The sequence below is a fragment of the Dipodomys merriami genome, unplaced genomic scaffold (assembly GCF_024711535.1).
Source record: "Dipodomys merriami isolate MVZ:Mamm:240054 unplaced genomic scaffold, mDipMer1.0.p SCAF_10, whole genome shotgun sequence".
NCBI lineage: Eukaryota > Metazoa > Chordata > Mammalia > Rodentia > Heteromyidae > Dipodomys > Dipodomys merriami.
Genome location: NW_027202271.1, coordinates 47,603,728 through 47,625,581, shown reverse-complemented (window position 1 = coordinate 47,625,581; position 21,854 = coordinate 47,603,728). Strand labels below are relative to the sequence as shown.

The 21,854-nt window shown below is 35.2% G+C and overlaps 1 protein-coding gene across 3 annotated transcripts in view; it reads right to left on the bottom strand.

Moving 5' to 3' along the window:
- The window catches only part of Nedd1 (NEDD1 gamma-tubulin ring complex targeting factor), a 61,083-nt gene that overhangs the window by 26,773 nt on the left and 12,456 nt on the right, over nucleotides 1-21,854 (bottom strand). For all 3 annotated transcript variants that reach the window (XR_011365616.1, XR_011365618.1, XM_069990587.1), the window contains exons 5-9: nucleotides 21,353-21,493; nucleotides 8,075-8,304; nucleotides 6,339-6,540; nucleotides 5,442-5,634; nucleotides 1,963-2,091 (exon numbers count right to left, since the gene is read on the bottom strand). Coding sequence is in view for 1 of the 3 variants with exons in the window: in XM_069990587.1 (XP_069846688.1) it covers nucleotides 1,963-2,091; nucleotides 5,442-5,634; nucleotides 6,339-6,540; nucleotides 8,075-8,304; nucleotides 21,353-21,493 (895 nt within the window). In the remaining 2 variants the exon portion in view is untranslated. The remainder of the gene's footprint in view (nucleotides 1-1,962; nucleotides 2,092-5,441; nucleotides 5,635-6,338; nucleotides 6,541-8,074; nucleotides 8,305-21,352; nucleotides 21,494-21,854) is intronic.

Genomic DNA, 21,854 nt, shown 5'->3' with positions numbered 1-21,854 from the left:
TTTCCTTAGTGTTAACAGGAAAAAACCTCATGGAGGACATATGCTTTTAAATTCTAACTAATCACACTTGAAAACACAGCAATAGGTATTAATTTCTCTTAAAAAGTAATAAATATATTATGATCAAAGTATATGTATATGAAAATGTCATGATGAAACCCATGTAAAATGTTTAAAAAAGAAAGCAACATTAGGCCAGGCACCAGTGGCTCATGCTTGTAATCCTAACTACTCAGGAGGCTGAGATCTCAGGATCACTGTTCAAAGCCAGACCGGACAGGCAAGTCCATGAAACTCTTATCTCCAATTAACCATCAAAGAAGCAAGAAGTGGAGCTGGGCTCAAGTGGTAGAGAGCTATAATTAACTTTGAGCAAAGAAGTTCAGGAACAGTTTCCAGGTTCTGAGTGTAAGTCTCAGAAACAGCAAAACAAACAAAAAAAACCACCAAAAGGATTTAGATCTAGTTTATAGACTCAAGCACTTGCCAAAAATCCCTTTATACATTCCTTAAATGCAGAAGTTGCTTGGTGGTTGATCTCACAAACCAGCCCCTCAACTCAGTGCTAACCCAGCCTTTCCACTCTCCACCCCACCCGCCCTTCCTCTCTTTTTAACTGTTCACTTCAACTTCTCTTTACCCTGGAAAGAGAAAGGAATCTTTCCTCTTTTATTAGATGGGAGAACTTGCTCAAAATTTTAAGTAGTTATTTTCAGGCTAAGATAAGCTAGAAGACACTCAATAAGTCTGAACTATCACTTATTAATTTATTCCTCTATTATGAAATGTAAGGAATTTGGGAGAGACCAGAAATGGAGCTGAGGCAACTCCACTGAGTTCAAACCCCAGGACTGGCAAAAAAAACCCAAAAAACAAAAAACAAAAAAACATCACCACCACCAACAAAAAAACCCAAGGTGGAAAGACTATTTTAAAGTAAAAAAAAATGAAATCTTGTAAGATCACGAGTAGATGCAATTTAAAAACCTGCTGTTTGACATTTAGAGTCTGTCTACCTTTTCAAAACTATAAATAAAACAGCAAACACACAAATCTCTATGAGCTTCTCTGAATATTTTCTGAGGTAAATTTTTAGAAATGAAATTATCAGGCCAAAAGTATGAATAATTTAACTTTGCTATATTAGCCTCTAGATATTTATTCATATCATTGACAATTAAGAAAATGGTATAAACATTAGGACCAAAAAAAAAAGCACAGTTAAACAAAGTACTAGTTCATATACTGTAAACTACCACATATAGTGTATCCACAGGTCAAGTTGGTAAAGGTTTTTCTTAATGGCAACATCACAGGATGTGTGTTTCAGATATGTTGTACATGTGTATGTGTCTGTGTGTGTGTTACAGATACATATATACCACAGCACAGATATCTAATACTTTCATACACAGCCTAAAAGATGGGGCAATCTATCACCTATCTATTTGATATATGGCAATTAAACATTAATAATCTTAATTTTTTAACTAGCAAGACACTTTTTGCATATCAAAAATTTCAAGATTTTAGGAAGATGTATTCTGAAGTACATACCTATATTGCCTAGGAAGGTAATATTTCTTTTAAGAAACTTTTATAACAGGGAGCAGGTGGCATAACTCAGTGGCACACTAGTCTAGGCTGCAAGAGGCCATGAGTTTGAACTGTACTACTTTAAAAAAATGAATTTTTTATAGAAATTAAAATACTGTATTTTTAAAGCTATTTACAATTGGAAATTACATATATATATATATATATATATATATATATATATATATAATTACCAGTGAAAATTAACAGCATATTTTGGAATTATTTGAAATATCAGGGTAAAGGAAAAGGCATTACCTAAGAGATGAGAAAATTAATAAACTGCCATGTCCAGAGCTAGTCTAAAGCCATTACTCATACCTTTTAGGTTCTAAGTGAACACACCACTGATCTGAATATACTTACCATCTCTGATAGGTGAGAACATGTCACCTAAACTACTCTTGCTAGTATCTTCAAAGCTAGAGAAGTCCTGACTTTTTCCACCATCTGTTTCCTTAGGTAAAATTTCAGTGTTTATGCTTCGTGACAAACCTTATAAGAATTAGACACAAAAATCATCATTACTATATTTAAATACATTTGATCATCAGAAGTGAAGTTGTAAAAACTAATGCAATGTCATATTAATGAAATACCCTACTACAAGCCTCAGGACAGGAAGCAGAATAAGCCAGCTGTTAAGTTAACCACCACTCTCAGGAATGAAGGTTCTCAAAAGCAAACAGCATATTAATTCATACAGCAATACCTTTTTTAGCCACTGATAGGAAATTTCTAAAATAATGTATTTGCTTTGCTTCCCTCTTAAAATACAATGAATATAATTTACTTTTATAACTAGTTCTTATGATCATCTATCAATGATTTTTTTCAAGTATGCTAGGAAGAATGTGATACTTAACATCACAACAGGATTCAATTAACATTAGTTTTTTTTTAATTGTGAAAATACTGTACAGAGGGGTTACAATTACATGGGCAAGATAATGAGTACATTTCTTATCAAGCATTGTAGCCTCCTCCTTTGCTTCCCCTTCCCATCCCTTCCCATCCTCCCCCCTGTCCCCCAGTCCTCCCCCCCCCACCAAAGCTGTAAAGTTTGTTTTTGACTTAACAACTTGTACGTCTCATTGTTGCAATGGGTCCATCTGTATCCCTATTTAAACAGTTTGTTTTTTCCCTTTCCCTCCACAAATTATACGGCCATCAAATACAGTGAAAGCAGGGGTTATACCATGGGGGAGGGACATACAAAGCAACAAAGAAATAATCTTATAAATGTGTTAGAAACATTTGCATGAAAGAAAAAAACATTTGAATATAAATCTTAGGGTTCATTTCCCTAACATCAACCTAACTGACCTTTTCTGCTTGACTCAGACATATACTAGTTATTGCAAATAAGGAAGCAACCCAGATGCCCCCAGTAGATGAATGATCAAGAAAATGTGGTATATATACACAATGGAATTCTAACATTAGTTCTTCAACATGCAAAGAATGGGTCTTTAGTCCCTTTTCTGGTTCTTTGTTTATTCCCCCTAACTGTGGGAGCTATTGGCTTCAGCATTTTCAGCCCCAATGACTTCACTAACTTCTATAGATTACTAGGAATAAGAAACCAAAGACATCAAACTCATAAATAGTACAATAGACAACACTAAAGAAGGTGATGTAGTTTACTTTCTCTAGTAGTTTATAGGGCATGGCTTTAGGGCATAGACTTTGTATGAGAAATTGAAGGCTCAGTAGCTTCTTGTGTCTGGCACTTAGATGGAAGTCTAGCTTCTGCATCAGTAGCATATTTCTATACTGTATTTCAAAAAGTGTTATATCTGACATCTCAGTCTCAAATGAAAACTGAAGGATCTGAGATGACAAAAAAGAATAGATTATTATAATTTCAAAAATGTCCAGGCCTGGCTAATGAAATCAATTTTTTATTAAATAAAACACTGCTAGAAAGTTAAAACATAATCAAATCTCTAGTACCACAATCACTGCAAAGCTTTTTACACCAAGAGTGAAGATGTTATAAAGAAAAAAGAGAGAATCTGAGTATGTAACTGTATCTTTAGAATGTTACAAAATGGAAGTGTGGTTTCACTGAAAAATACTGCTAAAGCCTCTTAAAATATCAGTACTGAAAATGAACACCAGCAACAAGTCCACACAGGTTCTTTGTATAACTAAATCAGGACAATTTCAGTGAAACAAATTAGATTAAAACACTTAAATAATAACAATAATTATGGTAATGATTGTGATGATACAGATAACAATTTTATGCCATAATTTTATCACCACAAGCCTACATGTGCCAGAAACTTGTGAAATACTTTCTCTGACTTTCACAAAAATGCTACATTATCTCCAGTATACAGAAACAAAAACAACACTTGGGTAAGGTAAGAAAACTACCCACAACTGACCTGAGATTTGAGTATAACTTATCTCAACTCTTCTAAGAGAAAACCCTGTGTGTATGCCTTTAAGAAAAGCCAAAAGCAAGTAAATGTAGGAAAACTTACACAGTAGTACATTAGTACATTTACTGAAGGATAAAAGCTCAGGAGTCTATAGGGCTATTCTTAAAACTTTTCTGTAAACTGACAATTATTCTAAAATAATGATTTGTGGAGCAAATCAAACATCATTTTGCCAGAAATTTTGGAAATCTGACAGGTTATTAATCAGTGACCCAGCAAACCCGAGTCTTTCATTCCCTAATTAATGCTGTCATCTTTAACAAGACACCTTATTAAAACTGAATAAATAACAATAGTGTTTAGAGTCTACAGAAATAAATAATACTGTTTACATAGTAATAAACATTATAAATTCATTATTTAAATAACAAATCATAAAAATTATAAAAGTACTTTTGGAAATTTTCATAGTATACGTCATTCACAACTGGCTGATATTAGCCAGTTATATTTCAAAATCAACTTTTAAAAGTAAACAATAATGGTGTTTTCTCCAAGAATTCTCAAAGAATGGCTATGAGCTGGCTTTCTGTAATAAAAATATTCTAGGAAATTGATAGTGACTAGATGCATTATTTACAGTTTACTCTGTTATTAAAAGTTTATTGTATTATTTAAAGATTTTTTTTGCTACTTTGAAATAGTAAATTCATACTGAGGAAAAAAACCAACAAATATTTTTGTACAAATTTGTCCTAAAAACAAAAAAAGAAATGTAGACATATATTTCCATAGAGCACAAGGTTTAGAAGCACATTGGTATGCCATGTAGACTTTAAAGAATATCTGTTACAAGTTAAAGAACAACATAACCTCTTAAGTTAAAAAAAAAATGTTTTCAGCAATTTACAGATCTTTGCTATGGGCCCATCATTAATAACACCTTCCCTAAACAAAATGAATTTGTTTCAGAACTGTTTCATCAATGATTACCAGAATAAATCATTTTAGTTTAGTAAACTACTAATATGCTGCATAATATATACCAGACACTATCCAGTACATAAAAACATTCATTTTATCACCTGACTTTCTTTTTAGTATGAAAAGGCACCATTAGTAACTTTTTATTACTTTCCACTTATGATATCAAATCATAATTGACAGCACCAAAGCTTTCCATTCTCTACACACAATGGAAAGTCACAGTCTGCAGTATATTAGACAGAAATTATTTCTAAACCAGTATCATTCCATTTTTAAAATAATCACTATTTCTCACAACATAATTGTAGCTGAACTTTTCAAAAATGTATGGCCAAAGATAAAAGCAACTTGTGTTCAACAATATCTAATAAATACTAAATGAATCAGAGTTCTAATTTTTTGAGAAAAGTGTTACTTATTCAGGAAGACAGAACCTGCAAATCCCATGTCTATCAGCAATGTTACCTGCTTTGCTCTGAATGGCACTTGTTCCTTTCCCCACAGCTGGTGCCACAGGCTGTGGCGGAACTGTGGCAACAGACACAGTGGCTGCTTCTCTGACAATTCCAGAGTTCTGAACCCCTCCGCCAGTGCTCACATTGACGGTTCGCTTGTTCACTGCTGTGGCCTTATTTGAACAGCCTTTATTTGAACTGGACTGAAATGTAATGGAATATTTAAAGCTCAGGTTACTAATGTTTCATACACACATTAATATTTTATAGACAGACTGTTAGCTTTTTTCCCCCTTATAAATGGTATGCTTACTGGTGGATCTGAGTTTTACTTTGAACAAGAAATGTGTTATAAAATACTTATAAAGAATCTTATATGTGAAAATTAATGACCAAGAAAGTTTTAAACTATGTATTAGGTGGCTTTTTACTAAGATTAGTTAAAATGCTATCATGATTATTTCTTTGTTGCTTTGTATGTCCCTCCCCCACAGTATAACCCCTGCTTTCACTGTATTTGATTTTGGTATAATTTGTGGAGGGGAAGGGGAAAAATAAGTCGTTTAAATAAGGATACAGGTGGACCCGTTTCAACAATGAGATGTACAAGTTGTCATGTCGAAAACGAACTTTACAACTTTGGTGGGGGGGGGGGTTGGGTGGGGGGGGGGAGGCTGGGAAGGGATGTGAAGGGTAAACAAAGGAGGAGGCTGCAATGCTTGATAAGAAATGTACTCATTATCTTGCCCATGTAATTGTAACCCCTCTGTAAAGTATGTTCACAATAAAAATAAATAAAAAAGAAAAGTGATTATGAATACAATTTTTAAACTGACAATGTATAATATTCACATTCTAAGCTAGATTTTAAGCAAAAATCAACAGTGCTGAAAAGAATCTATCTCACCTTAGTAAGAGTAGTGGAGTACTGAAACGCTATACACTGCACAGACGTTTTGTGAGCATTGATGGTTTTCACTGGGGATTTTAGCATCCTTAAATCATACTGATATATTTTCCCACGGGAAGATCCAATAGCCAAAGTGGCTCCATCAGGCATGAAATCTACTGCAGTAAGAGGAGCCTCAGCCACCAAAGTTTTCACTAGCCTTTGGAGACAGGAATAAAATATATTACAGGAATGTTAGTGTATGTAGTCATATAGTTTTAAAGACATGTTTACATAAGTTTCTGACAACTGGGTAAACGGCATAAATATCCCAAACATTAAAGCAGAATTCAGAATTTGCCAGTTATTTTTAATACAATGATAGGTAAAGAACTTCTGAACACTATCTTATCTTTGTTTTCATTTCTATTCTACTTCATTACCAATAAGAACACCTCCTTCTTTGAGTAATTACTAATTTGGCAGTGTATGCAATACAGTTTCTGGTGTACTCCACAAACAGGCTCGAGCATCAGGATGGAGGAGGTTCTGTGCATCTACTTTCCACTTAGTGACTCACTTAGGTCTCAAGAGCACTATGACCTTTCACAGGGGAGCAGCTGTTACTCTGCTCAGAGCTGTGCCATCTCTTTACCAAAAAGCTACAGGGAACAGAGTCCACATGGCTTGATACTCAGGAAGCTAGTTCACGGGGATCCTGATTTGCTGAACCAGAGCTCTTTGCTGGTATATCTGGCATAAGAGAACAATGGCTTACTGACTATTGGGGCACCCAGTAAATTATTTCAAAAGAAAAGAGTAAAATAAGTAACAAAAACTCTACCACCATAACAAAGGTTATGACACTGGAATCCATCCCTGTGAGCTTTAGATACTGTTAGGCACCTTTAAGACAACTCTGTCTTGCTGAAGAAGGAGGTAAATGGTTACAAGATTAAGCACCCTACTTGGAACAATTTTGCTCCCTGGGGATATTTGGCATGTCTGAAAACAGTATAGGCTATCACAATGTGTGGAATGCCATTGGGATTTAGTGGACAATGGCCAGGGATGCTGCTAAATAGGCTACAATGCCCAGGGTAGGTCCCAATGGTTTCCCGGCCCAAATATTCTAAGTCTAGATATTTTGTTGTAGAAATAATTTTACACCAAATTTAAAAAATACTTTAAATATACAGATGGGCTTTTAAAAAGAAAATGAACACTAAGAATGTGAAGCATAAGAAAAACAAAGCATGTGAGACTGACATTGGTGACTCACACTCGCAATGCCAGTTACTGAGGACTGTGATTTGAAACCAGCCTCAGCAGAATCATCCATGAGACTCTTATCTCCAATTAACCACCAATAAAGCTGAAAGTGGAGGTATAGCACAAATAGTAGAGTGCCAACCTGGAGTAAAAAACACCAAATGAGAGCACAGGGCCCTGAGCTCAAGCCCTAGTACAGGTACACACAGGCGTGTGCACGCACATGTACTCTGTGTATATGTGTATAGGTATAATAAAATCAGGATGCTATTCCCAAACTATCATGTTTCAAAAGTTTCTAAGTAATACTCATGCCCCAACCACATTATTCTGCAGGACAATAAGAAAGAAACTTCTCTTTTTACTAGATACAAGAAGTATACAGCTCCTAGCTCCTAAGCATTAATCTCAATCTGTAAGAGTCACAAATAGTCTGTTGATGGGGAAACTACCAAATTAAGGAACAAGCATATCACACTTACTTCTTACTTGAGGTGTCATAGAGGATGATCCTTTTATCCAAGCCTATGGTTACAAACAGCAATTCATTGACAGGAGAGAAACAGATGCCGGAAGCTGGAGCTTTATGTGTGCTATCGAAATTATGGTGTGAACTCTGACTATTCACATCCCAGAGAGTTACTATTCCATTATCTGAAACACTGCCCAGTAATGATTTCTTAAACAAGGAGTACTTCAAGTGCCGAACAGACTTTAAAAATAAAATAATAAATTTTATGGAATTGTAAGCATTCACAGATATACTTTATATAAATTACAAAAAGCAAATCAACTTTACATAGGATTTAGAACTCCTTTTTTAAAGAGCAACAGATTTTTGCCACAAGAACCATAATATAATTTAGTGGACTATAAATCGACCCTGAAACATACAAATAGTCTATTAATTGGATATTTGTCATGATTTTTATCTTGGAGTATAACTCAAGCACACCCTTTACAGAGAAACTTGCCATACATTGAGATTGCTGGGTTAGAATATATACTGTAAATACAGAGCCTGGTCTCAGGTAACTACCTGGGAACAGACAACTACAAGGGAACACTGGGAGAAGGTAATTAATGGTTCATCTTTGTTTCCTCTATTATTATAGATATTTGGATATATTTGTTTGAACTTGAGCATGTGATGATCTGGCAATTCCAAGACCTTCAGCGTAATAAAACTGGAAGGACGAATTGGCAATGCTCTAAATGGGGATAAACTATATCCAGGCTTTCAAAGGCATCAGTCAGCCTAAGGGCAAGCTGGCCTTTCTCTAAACATTAATCCCTGGGGCAACAAAGATATTCTCCCTTTCCAGTTTCTAATGGTCCAGAATAAACAAAGATCCAAGTTTAATAAACACATCTAAGATATTACTTTAGCTACCTTTGCTAAAATACTGCTTTCAAATTTTTTGATATTATAATTAATATTCAAGTACTTTATATGCAAGTTAATTTTCCCCTGCAAACTTACTTTACTTAATTCTCAGTTTTGAAATAATATTCAACATAAACTCTAGAATAACAAAATATCTGTTATTAAAACCTCAGCTAAGATAATTACAACTATGGTCATCCATTAAATTTGATGCCTTATTTTCAAGTAAGGAGCCCAAACATGAACAAAAAGATGCTGGTTTACGCAATTTTTATTTTTGTTGAGAAAACATACATTCACTTGAATAGATAAACCTTTCTTCTGGACTACATTCAAGAAAAAATAAACTACATAAATCTTTTGTTTTTGAGCCAGGGTCTTGTTCCATAGTCCAAGCTAACCTTAAATTATTCACAACTCAGAGTGCTAAGATTACAGAAATATTTATAGAATCACATGCTAGCCTGTTAAAAGGCCAAACAATAATTTTCAAGATTTCCTGTAGCACTAGAAGGAATGATTTATAGTCCTTTACACATCTAAATTTTGATGAAATGCACAATTTCAGAAAACATTATAGCATCTGAGAACTGGTATACTGTCGAAGTTGGTAGAGATCAATCTAGAATTAGGCACAGCAAGAATGTGCCTAAAACAACTTTACAATATAGCTACCCAGTATCTGATGGGAATACAGAACACTATTACTTCTCTGGTGTCGTTGTATACACCTGTAACCTCAGCATAGGAGCAAGGGTACCAAGGCAGGAGGATCATCAGCTTGAGGACAGCCTAGACTACCATAGCAAGCCCCTGTTGCCAAAAAATAAAAAAGGTATTCCTTTATTAACTCAAAACTTAAATTCCATATATTGCTTCAAGTTCTTGGGACCTAAATGGCAACTCATTAAGAATAGGTCATTTTAAATATTCCTCTCAGAAAATCTAGCTTCAGATGGAGGATCAAACCCTTTGTGATTCAGATAAATTCTTCAAAACTCTCCAAATCTAAGTGTTTTTGTTTGCCAGTCAAGACTATCTGGAAGCAGGGTGCTGGTGGCTCACGCCTATAATCCTAGCTACTTAGGAGGCTGAGCTCTGAGGATCATGGTTTAAAGCATGTTGAAAACGAACTTTACAACTTGGGGGGGGAGGGAGGGTTGGGTGAAGGGGCGGGAGGAGGCTGGGAAGGGATGTGAAGGGTAAACAAAGGAGAAGGCTGCAATGCTTGATAAGAAATGTACTCATTATCTTGCCCATGTAATTGTAACCCCTCTGTACAGTATGTTCACAATAAAATAAATATTGAAGAAGAAAAAAAATAATAAAGCCAGTTGAAAGCCAGCCCAGCAGGAAAGTCCTAAGACTCTCATCTCCAATGGAACCACCAGAAAACCCGAAGTGGCACTGTGGCAAGTAATAGAGCCCTAGCTTTGAGCTGAAGAGTTGAGGGACAGCCCCTAGGCCCAGTTCAAGCTCCACAACAACAACAAAAAGAAACAAGACTATCTGGAGGATTAAGTAACATTTTGCAAGATCCTGGTACACAGCAGGTATTATGCCTATCTCACAAGGGCCTAGCTTTCTTGCTCATTGTTGCTATGTACCTGTCACTTAATCATCCTATTTTTTTTCCCTGTGAAGGTACTTGGACTCAGAGCTGAGGTCTTGTCCCTTCAACTTTTCCCTCCATTGCAGGATTTTTGGTAGTTAATCAGAGATAAGAGTTTAAGGAACTTTACTTTCCTAACCAGAGGCGTGAACCACTGGGGCCTAGGTCAAACATCTTCTATAAATATTTTAAGACTCTTCAATAAACACACTAACTTCTTTAGCCCTTTGATAATATTAACAAGATATCTTTTCTGACTTTCTACATCTATTAAATTATCATCTCTTTAGAACAGCTAGTGACTGAGAATGAACAAAGTACTGATCTATTAAATTATTTAAAATAAACCATTAATTCATTTTGGTATCAGTATTACTTAAGTTATGATAAATTTATCTTATTAAAGAATAAACCATTTCCAAGAGTTAAATAAAACTATCAAGAAGCTGATGGGGGAAAAATATTATAGCGCTATAAGAACACATGTGAGGTTCCCTTCTGTCCACATCCCCTCCAGCATCTGTTGCTATTAGAGTTCTTGATTATAGCCATTCTAACAGGGGTGAGGTGGTATCTCAATGTTGCTTTGATTTGCATTTCTTTTATGGCTAGGGAGGTTGAACATTTCTTCATGTGTCTACTGGCCATCCTTCTTTACTCTCCAGAGAAGTTTAAGTCTTTAGCCCACTTATTTATTGGGCAGTTGCTTTTTTGAAGATTTGTTGTTGGGGGATTTATTCTTTTGAGTTCCAGGTATATTTTAGATATGAGACCCTTGTCTGTTTATGGCTAGTGAAGATCTTTTCCCAATCCGTGGGCTTTCTATTGATCTTGCTAGCTATGTCCTTTGCCATGCAGAAGCTCTGCAATTTCATGCAATCCCATTTGCCCAACCTTTCTTTGATGTGTTGTGTTTCTGGGTCTCTATTAAGAAAATTTTGGCCTGTGCCAAAGAGACCTAGGGTTTTTCCTATTCCATCCTTAATGATTTCAGAGTGTCTGCTTTGACTCCAAGGTCTTTGATCCATTTGGAGTTGATTCTGGTGCAGGGTGATATATAGGGAACCTTACTGCATTGTTGGTAGGAGCGTAAACTTGTTCAACCACTTTGGAAAGTAGTATGGAGGTTCCTCAAAAGACTCCACATAGAGCTCCCCTATGACCCAGCAATTCCACTTTTGGGCATTTACCCAAATGTTTACAAACAAGACCACACTAAAGCTACCAGCACAACTATGTTTATTGCAGCATTATTTACCATAGCTAAGAACCAACCCAGATGCCCCTTAGTAGATGAATGAATCAAGAAAATGTGGTATATAGACACAATGGAATTCTATGCCTCCATCAGAAAGAATGACATTGCCCCATTTGTTAGGAAATGGAAAGACTTGGAATAAATTATATTAAGTGAAGTAAGCCAGGCCCAAAGAAACATAGGTCCCATGGTTTCCCTTATTTGCAATAACTAGTATATGGCTGAGTCAAGCAGAAAAGGTCAGATAAGTTGATGTTAGGGAAATGAACCCTAAGATATATATTCAAATGTTTTTTTCTTTCATGCCTTTGTTTCTAACACATTTATAAGATTATTTCTTTGTCCCTCCCCCATGGTATAACCCCTGCTTTCACTGTACTTGATGTTGTTATAATTTGTGGAGGGGAAGGGAAAAAACAAATCGTTTAAGTAGGTATACATGCGGACCCATTGCAACAATGAGATGTACAAGTTATGTCGAAAACAAACTTTACAATTTTGGTGGGGGGGGGGGAGGAAGATTGGGTTGGGGGCCAGGGGGAGGATGGGAAGGGATAGAAAGGGGAAACAAAGGAGGAGGCTACAATGCTTGATAAGAAATGTACTCATTATCTTGCCCATGTAATTGTAACCCCCTGTACAGTATTTTCACAAAAAAAAAAGACCAAAAAAAAAAAAGAACACGTGTTAGTGTGAGAGTTTGTTTCTAAATATATAAGTATACACTCAATCTAAGTAGGGGGGTTGGCAAACATATTCTTAAAGGACTACACAGAAAATATTTCATGGTACTGTACTGAAAGAGTAGCTAAAGATAATGCATAAATGAATAAGCATAACTGCACCAATAAAGTTTCATTTACAAAAGTAAGCAGGCTCCTAGGTATCAGTTTGTTCACCTCTACTATAGATATTTGATTTTTTTAAATCACAAAGCAAAGAAAGTTCACCTAATAATTCTATCTAATAATTTCTAAACATTTTTTATGCATCTGTATGTTTGTGTGGTTTCTATAGATTATCAACCAAAAACCTGGGATCACACTTTCCTACTGAAATAGTCATGTCCTATGAGAATGTTGTAATGAAGCCCATTATTCTGTACAATTAATACACTAATAAAGTCATCATTAATATTTCCTACTGTATAACAGACAATATGTAGATGCATGCTTATATCAATTTCAATACTACAATGTTAGATACTGATGTTATTTCTAATTTCTAGGTAGTACACTTTTTTCAAATTACTAATTTATGAAACAATTTGTATTTCATTGTTGTTCAAGCTTTATAAGTCTATGCTGCAAAAATACACATGACTATTTATCTTTCTTCTTTATTTTCTTTTGACCTATTAAGAACTTTTTACACGGTAGAGTATACCTGGAATACAAGATTCACAGGAGGAAGAGATAAGAGGATTATAGTTTGAAATCAGCTAGAGAAAATGTTAGGCCCTATCTGAAAAAGAAGCTGGGTGTGATAGCACATTGTATCAATCCCACCAACTACAGAAGAGTGAGACTAGCCTCCAGAGCAAACTTTTCTTGAGACCCTATCTGAAAAGCAAGCTAAAAGAAAAAGAACTGGGCCAGGCGCCAGTGGCTCATACCTTATAATCCTAGCTATTCAGGAGGCTGAGATCTGAAGATTGTGGTTCAAAGTCAGCCTGGGCAGGAAAGTCCATGATACTATCTCCAGTAAACCACCAGAAAACCAGAAGTGGCACTGTGGCTCAAGTGGTAAAGTGCTAACCTTCAGCTGAAGAGCTCAGTGATAGCATCCAGGCCCAGAGTTCAAGTGGAAGAGTGCTTGCCTAGCAACTACAAAGCACTAAGTTCGATCCTTCGTATTACAATTAAAACAAACACTTTAAAGATAATAAAAAGGAAAGAAAAAATTAGTACTAATTTGTTATTGTTCTAAATTGGGTAATTACTGACACTAAAGGTCACCACTACACCTGCTGGACAGCTTTTATACCTATTCTGAGTGTTGTTATTGGGAAGACATTTCTCCTAGCCAGTTAGCATTTGTTCTATGGTCTGTTCTCAGGACCCATTCACCTCCACCAAAACTCAGACCTACCCACACAAAATTATTACAGCCCTCACTCCCTCTCTCCTTTGAAGAGGACATTTATAAGTTTCAAAATCTCATTTGGCTATTAGGTTCTCACTAGAGTTGTGAGGTCCCTGTGAACTTCCATGTCATGAATTTGCATACTTATCTTCAGTTACTGTACTGTCAGTTTACTTCAGTAGACTCAGTTGCTAAACTTTCAGAGGACCTTGATGCTGCCTTGTGGGCTAACTTGGCCTTTGTATACTTGTGTTTTGTATTATTTCCCTTTGCCAGACATTTTAAATTCCAAACCTAAATTAAGATACTGATAGAATCAGCTACTCTAGGAAAAAGTAACAGGAAAACATTAGTCATAAGACCTCCTAATAGGTAATCTTTCTTTAGATTTACAGAACTTAGACCATCTGGTACCCATTAGTTCAAATAAGAATATGAGTTAAAGAAATGGGCCTCTTTGGATTAATGATTATTTTGGTACTCACTGTCTGACTAAAAACTCAACTTTCTCAACTTGCTATATAAGCTCTTTACTTGGAATTGTTAGCCTAAGATAGGCTAACTTCATTTGGTCATCTGCTCAGCTAGTTTAATAAAGTTATTCTCTGCCTCCAACTTGCCTCTAGACTAACATCCTGCAGCCCGTGCACATGGCAAAAGGAAGTTCCCTTAACTCCTATATGGGCATGGAGAAAAGACTCTTGGAAGCTCACATTCAGTTTCCTATGTGTTTCAGCCCATGCAACTTTTTCTCTCTTTGCTAATTTTGATCTATATCTAGTCACTGGAATAAATCAGAGCTATAAATGACTGAACATAGACTCTTATGAGTCATCAAGTGGAGACACCCAATAATATATGTGTATGTTTAACAATTATAAACTAGATAGCAAAACTAAAATCCCATGGACAATAACTGCAACAAACCCACACTCATAAGTGAAACACCTAGTCATGAGTCCTTCATAGTATTAGTGTCTTCGTAGAGAGAAATAAATAACAAAGAGTCTGAAACACATCTGCAAACGGGAGCCTCAAACTGCCAAAAGTATTCACAGAAAACTAGAGAGGCCAAATTCGTAAGACTTGTACAAACCAGAAAAACCTACAGCATTAGCAGGTCTGTACAAGGTCTAAAGGGTTAGATGAGTTTAGTCCCAGTGAACTCCCAAACTGACCAGGCAAGTGTTTCCCTCCCAGAGTGGAGACACTGGTGGTAGTAGAAATACATCAGTAGTAGTAGAATATGGAGCACCAGAACCAAAGGAAACAAGGTTCATATTCAGGTGGAAAAGTGGAACAAGTCAAAACAGCCTCTACTTTTTGGTTTTGGTACTGATTTTTAGAACTCAGGACCCTGCCATTTAAATCACAGCTAGAACCTTCATTAATTTTACTTATTTATTCATTTGGTGGTACTGAGGTTTGAACTTAAGGCCTTTGCTTACTAAATAAGCATAGAACTACTTGAACCATAATCCTAGCTCATTCTGCTTTCATTAATTTTTAGGAAGTGCCTCAATTTTGCTCAGGGCCAGCCTCAAACCACAATTTTCCTCCTAAAAAAAGAAAATGAAAAGAAAAATGTAGGTACTAAGGGGACTCCGTGGTAGAGCACCTACTTGGCAAGCATAACATAAATTCTTCAACACTGACAATAAATAAAAATACCACATTGGTGATTCAGACAAGCTTTTTAACAGTTACAAAAAAAAAAACCCTACACAAAGATTATCAAAACTTCCACTTAAGAAAACAAATGAAATACATTCTATTTAAAAATCTCAAAGAATCTCACCTCTTAACATTTTAAAATTCATTTTTTTCTAAGGAATCAATCAAATATATCTACACTTTTTGATTGCTTTGTTAAAGGCAAAAGTTTGAGAAGGGCAATCTAAGTTAATCTAAGGGCAATCTAAGCTGCTGAATGTGCCAAATAGTGGCACACAATTATAACCCAAAAAGTCTGTTAGCCAGGAAGTTCTGCAGAAGCAGCAAAGCTCCTTTCCCTTGGAGAAAGGCACTGTGATCCACACAACAGTAATAGCTTCAATTCAGCACAGTCGTTTCAAAGTAAGATTCTAAATATATTCAGGAAATTTCATTCCTGATAAGAAATTCAGTCTGATGTAGACTCAGTGAGATGCCAAGAATTTGTCACTCTGACAAAGCAACCAAATTGATAAATTTTAAAGACTTCACATGCTTTAGTGTTCATAGAAACAAAAATAAGGAAAACTTCAATTTAATCATGGACATGTTCTACCCACTTTTTTTTTTTCTGAGTAACCCAGATCCTATCTAAAGTAAAATCAACCAACACAGAAATAGTAGCAGTATAGTTGAATTAAAAAATGTCAACTTTTGACAGACTAGATATTTGTTATGATGATTTAAATTTAAATGAATACTTAATGTATGTGACATCTTAAAGGAATTCTGGGAAAATTTAGCAACTTTTTAAAATACAATTTCATGTAGCAATTTTATAATCTTTTGGTCAAAATAAGTAAGCTGTAACTTAATTGTTCACAGGAAAAAAACTAAATTAAAAAAATTTAAATTAAAAAAACCCTAAAAACTAAAATTAAACTCTAAAATTAACTCTAAATATTTCAATTATTTGAAGGAAAGCTTATATATATAGAATCATAAAGTGTGACTTTCCTCACTAAGATAACTGGGACAACCATCCTGATATATAGAGGCTAACTCCTATTTCCTAGTCCATGTATTTTTATTATTCCCCCTGGCACAGGGATTTGAACTCAGGCCAGGACACTTGATCAGCTTACTTGTTCAGTTGGCTTTCTACAATTTGAACCATGCTTCCATCCTAATGTTTTACTGGTTGTTTTGGAAATGGAATCCTAGGGAATTTCCTGGCTTTGGGATTAGACTGGCTTTGAACCTAAATCATCTGTATCATAGCTTCCTGAGTAGCTAGGATTATAGAGGAAAGTCACCCTAGCATCACTTATACTATATACCATCCTTTTAATAGTATAGTTTATCAAAGAAAAATGATAATACAGTATACAAAAATCACATAAACATTTGTCTCAGGGAAAGGTAAGAAAGCTAAATAATGTTCTCATCAGTCTAATACAAAAAAAGAAACCTGTATTTGTGAGACCAAGTTAAAACTGATAAATCAGCATGAGTGTGAGGAAACATATTATATTAAAAATATTCAAGCCAATAACCAAAGCGATTTTAATAGACTGATTTTAATAGCTCACAACAGCAGCTAACACTCTTACTAAATGATATATACTATGATATATATCAGCATCTCAGCCATAAAAAGAAATACTGCTGAAAATATTACTATTATTATTATCACTTGGCAGGTAAGAAAGGGGGCAGGATTAAGAGTTAACTGACTTGATCAGGTTCATCCAGTTGGCTGAATGTTTTCCTGGTAATGTTTTCCAATGAAACATGAACTTCCCATGAAGAACTATCTGAAAGATCCTACAGAGATGCAGACTGCCCAAACAGGAGGCAGCATATTCATGAAGATCTTAAGTTCTGGATTATCTCACCTTGAATGAGGCACAAAGCTTTAACATTCATTTACTATGTTCCAAACCAACAGATAAACCTAATTCAGTTTACCAATGCAAAGTAATCAATGAATATTACATGAAAATCAACAATGTATCAACTTATCAGTTAGTATTTTAAGGATAATTCTCTTAGTGCACAGGAGAGCTAAGAATAAATGTTGTACTTATGCACAAGGTAACAAGAGATCACAGCAAGATTTCAAGAAGCTCTGGATCATCCAGGTCTTATAATCTTATCTGTCTTGATCTAGAAAGACATCCAGAAACAAACAATGGTGACTGGACTTCCATTAAGAGTGATGGGATAAGCCAGGCAGAGGTGGCTTCTGCCTCTGTAATCCTAGCTACTCAGGAGGCTGAGATCTGAGGATCATGGTTCAAAGCCAGCCTGGGCAGGAAAGTCCATGAGACTCTTATCTCCAATTAAACACCAGAAAACTGCAAGTGGCACTGTGGTTCAAGTGTTAGAGTGTTAGCCTTGAGCTGAAGAGCTCAGGGACAGTGCCCAAGCCCAGAGTTAAAGCCCCACAACCAACAACAACAAAAAAGTGATAACTGGAGCAAAATCACACAGATCAATGGAATACAAGGCCCAAGGCCCAGAAATAAGTTCACACAGCAACAGCCATCTCCTTTTTGACAAAGACACCAAAAACATACATTATAAAAGATAGCCATGTTAACAAGTTGTGCTGAGAAACTGAGAGACTCTTCTATCTCATCCTGTACAAAAATCAATTTAAAATGGACCAGAGATCTTAATGCAAAACCAAAACTTTGAAATGACTACAGAAAAACACAGGTGTCACATTTCATATATATGGGCATAGGCAAAGAAGACTTTTTTAGTAGGAATCCAATCGCTCAGGAAATAAAAGCAAAAATTGACAAATGGTTTGTACCAAAAAGTTTCTAAACAGCAAAAGAAACAAATAGAGTAGGGGGATAGCCTACAGGATGAAAAAAATATTTGCTAGATATTTATCCAATGAGAAATAATATCCAGGATATATAAAGAACTCAAAAATTAAACATTAAATCAAATAAATGAGCACATAAAAAATACACACTTTCCAATGAAGAAATACAAATAGCCAAGAAGAACATGAAGAAATACTATACATCTTTAGACATCAAGGAAATGAAAATCTGAACAACATCTGAGATTCCATCTCACCCCAGTCAGAAATGGCTTCCATCAAGAAAATAAACAACAAAGGATGACAAGGCTGTGGAAAATGGGAGTATACTCCAAAGGACCCTTACTCATTTCTGGTGGGATTGTAATAGTACAGCCACTTTGGAAATTATGCAAATCACTGTGAAGGTGCCTCAAAAAAGTTAAAAGTAGAATTCCCACATATGATCCATCCACACCACTACGGGGTATATACTCAAAACCATCAAAGTTTTCTAGAGGGAGTCCTATGTACTCATATTTATCATGGCACTATTCACAACAGCCAAATTATAGAACCAGAATTGTTGCCCATCAATGGATAAAGAAAACAAGGGAGTTTTACTTGGGCATAAAGAAGAATGAAATTATGTTATTTGATGGAAAATAAATCGAACTGGGAAACATATGGTAAGTGAAATAAACCAGTGCCACAAAAACAAGTATCATATGTTTTTTCTCATTTGTTGAAACTACAAGAAAACAAAGCAAAACAAACAACCAAGGTCATAAACGTAAAAGAGGGGACTACAAAAAAGTAGAAAGGGAAAAGAGAAGGACAGGATGACAAAACTAACAGAGCAGAGTAAATATGGTCAGAGGACCTTATATACATGTTTGGGAATACCATGATGATACTCCCTACTGTGTACAAGTTAATACATGGCAAAAAGAAAAAGTTACATGTAAAATGAGAATAGCAAAGGATCAAAGACTGAATGAGAACAGAATCAATAATCACAGTGCTTAAAACAAAACAAATGAAAGATTTCCATTAGTTTAGTTTAGCAAAATACAATGAAAACTGAAGGGTAAGAACACATAGGGTGGTATCTCAACTAAATTTTGTTACTAAAAAGCTGGCCCAAAAAGTATAAATTTATCTGCTTCTAATATACAAAAAGAACCCATGACTAGATACAATTATTCATAAGAGTTCCTAAGACTATGGGATTAGGCTTTATGTTGTCGTAACTGCTAACTCTCATGTGACTATATAATGCTAACCCTAATAGACATTAGCATCAGATAACTGGCAGAGGCTCGTCTATAGTCGTAGTAAAAGCAAACAAGCAAGGGTCAATTGAGCATTAACCCAGCTAAGAGAACTCCTTCAATATTCAAGTTTTCCCTCGCCTGTTAAGAATCACAGTGACTGCTGCACAAGTCATTCATATAACTTACAAATACATCACCTTTAGTGCTAGCACAAAACTTGAAAAAGGATTTTCTTATTATATTTTGAATATCCATTAAAATTTCCTTAAATAATACATATTAGTCAAGCAACTTCTTAAAAACTGCTCTCCAACAGTGAAGATTTCTCATATTTATGAGAATTTCTCATATTTTCAGCCAAAGCACCTACAATAAGATACAAAGTTCACCATGACACCTTTTTTCCCCCCTCTCTCCTCTGAGGCTGAAAAGCAAGATTTCATCTTAAAAGAAGATACAAGTTACTGGAAATTTGATAGAGAATTCCATGAGAAATTAGACAAGAATTAGGATTTCTTCAGAAACCTTAAAAAAAAAAACTGGGGAGGCAGGGGGGAGTTAAATCCAAGTTGGGCCTGAAGCTTGTTGGGTAGGTGCTATACAGCTGAGGCATAACCAGTCCTGTTTTCCCATGTTTGCTTTTTGTTTGTCTGGGTTTTTGTTTTTGAGACATGGTCTTGCTTCCTGCCCAGCTATGCACCTGCACGAAGATCACCTACTATCAGACTTCCATCAGTGCTGAAATGACAGATGATACTACTGTGTGTAGCTTCTCTTCAATGAGATGGGCATCTCAAAGGCTTTTCTGTCCAGGCTGGCCTCAAACTATGAAGTAGCTAGGATTATAGGCATGGGCCACGAGTGCCTTACTAGAAACTTCTCATGCTTTTAAGAGAAAGATTAATGGGCTAATATTTGTAAAATAACATATATAATTATCTAATTTTTTAAGTTTTTCCTAAATAACCCTGTACTAACCTGAAACATATTAATAAGCTTTGATTCATCATATACTTAAAAATTTTTAAATGCAAAATTCAATTACCCTCTGCCTAAACACTCTTAATTATCCCATGTCCACCAAGCAGTATTTATGAACATAAGACCTGTCTTATAGCATATATATAGTTTGAAATAACACTTCCATAATGGAAATGTCATAGAAAGATTAACACTCATAATAGGCTTACTCTATTACCAACTAGCTGTACTTTATTAAATATACTTATGTTCTAAGTGAGAGATCTATTCAGTCATATAACTTGAGTTTGTATAAGCACTAAATCTAGTATATCTAGTTTAAAATGTAATAGATAACCATTACAAAATTTTCAAGCAATTTAAATATAAATTAAAAATATTTAAATTTTTTCAACTTAAATTCACTGTCTTAGTAATTAAAATCTTTTTTTTTTTTTTTTTGGTTTGTGTGCCAGACCTGGGCCCTAAACTTCTCTTGCTCAAGGTTAGCGCTCTACCATTTGAACTTTACTTCCCACTATTTTGGTAGGTAACTGGAGATAAGCATTTTATGAACTTTCCGGCCCAAGCTGGCTTCAAACAAAATCCTCATATCTCAGCCTCCTGAATAGCTAGGATTACAGTAATAAGCCACTGGCACACAGCTAAAAATCTACGTTATCAACTTTAATAAACCCATACTATACCTGGTTACTACCATGGCCAAAAGGAGTACTAGATATGTTAGTGGTTACACTGTGCAAAATAATTTCGCCACTTAGAGATCCAGAAGCAATGTAGCAATCATTCCAATTGTATGTTACACAAGTTACTTCATCTTTATGATCCTGAAAGAGAGAAATCCAATTAAGTACAGTGTGCTATAATCTCTAAACAGCCGATTTTCATCTTTTTCAATTTAATATTTTCATTAACATTGTCCTTGAGTAACTTTTAAAAATTATCCCAATGAGTAAGAAACTATAATAATCAACACCAAATCTTGGAAACACATTTTTCATAACCATTATATTAACAGCGCAAGTGCTCTGAAACAAGACAGTATGATAGGGTAATTTGCTAAATGTCTCCCAAAACTGACTCCCACTGACAACATTTATTGCATATTAACTATTAGGGGAGTGCTTGCTCTTATGAATATGATATTCACCTAGAAAAGACTTAAATGAACACAAAAATGATAGAGTG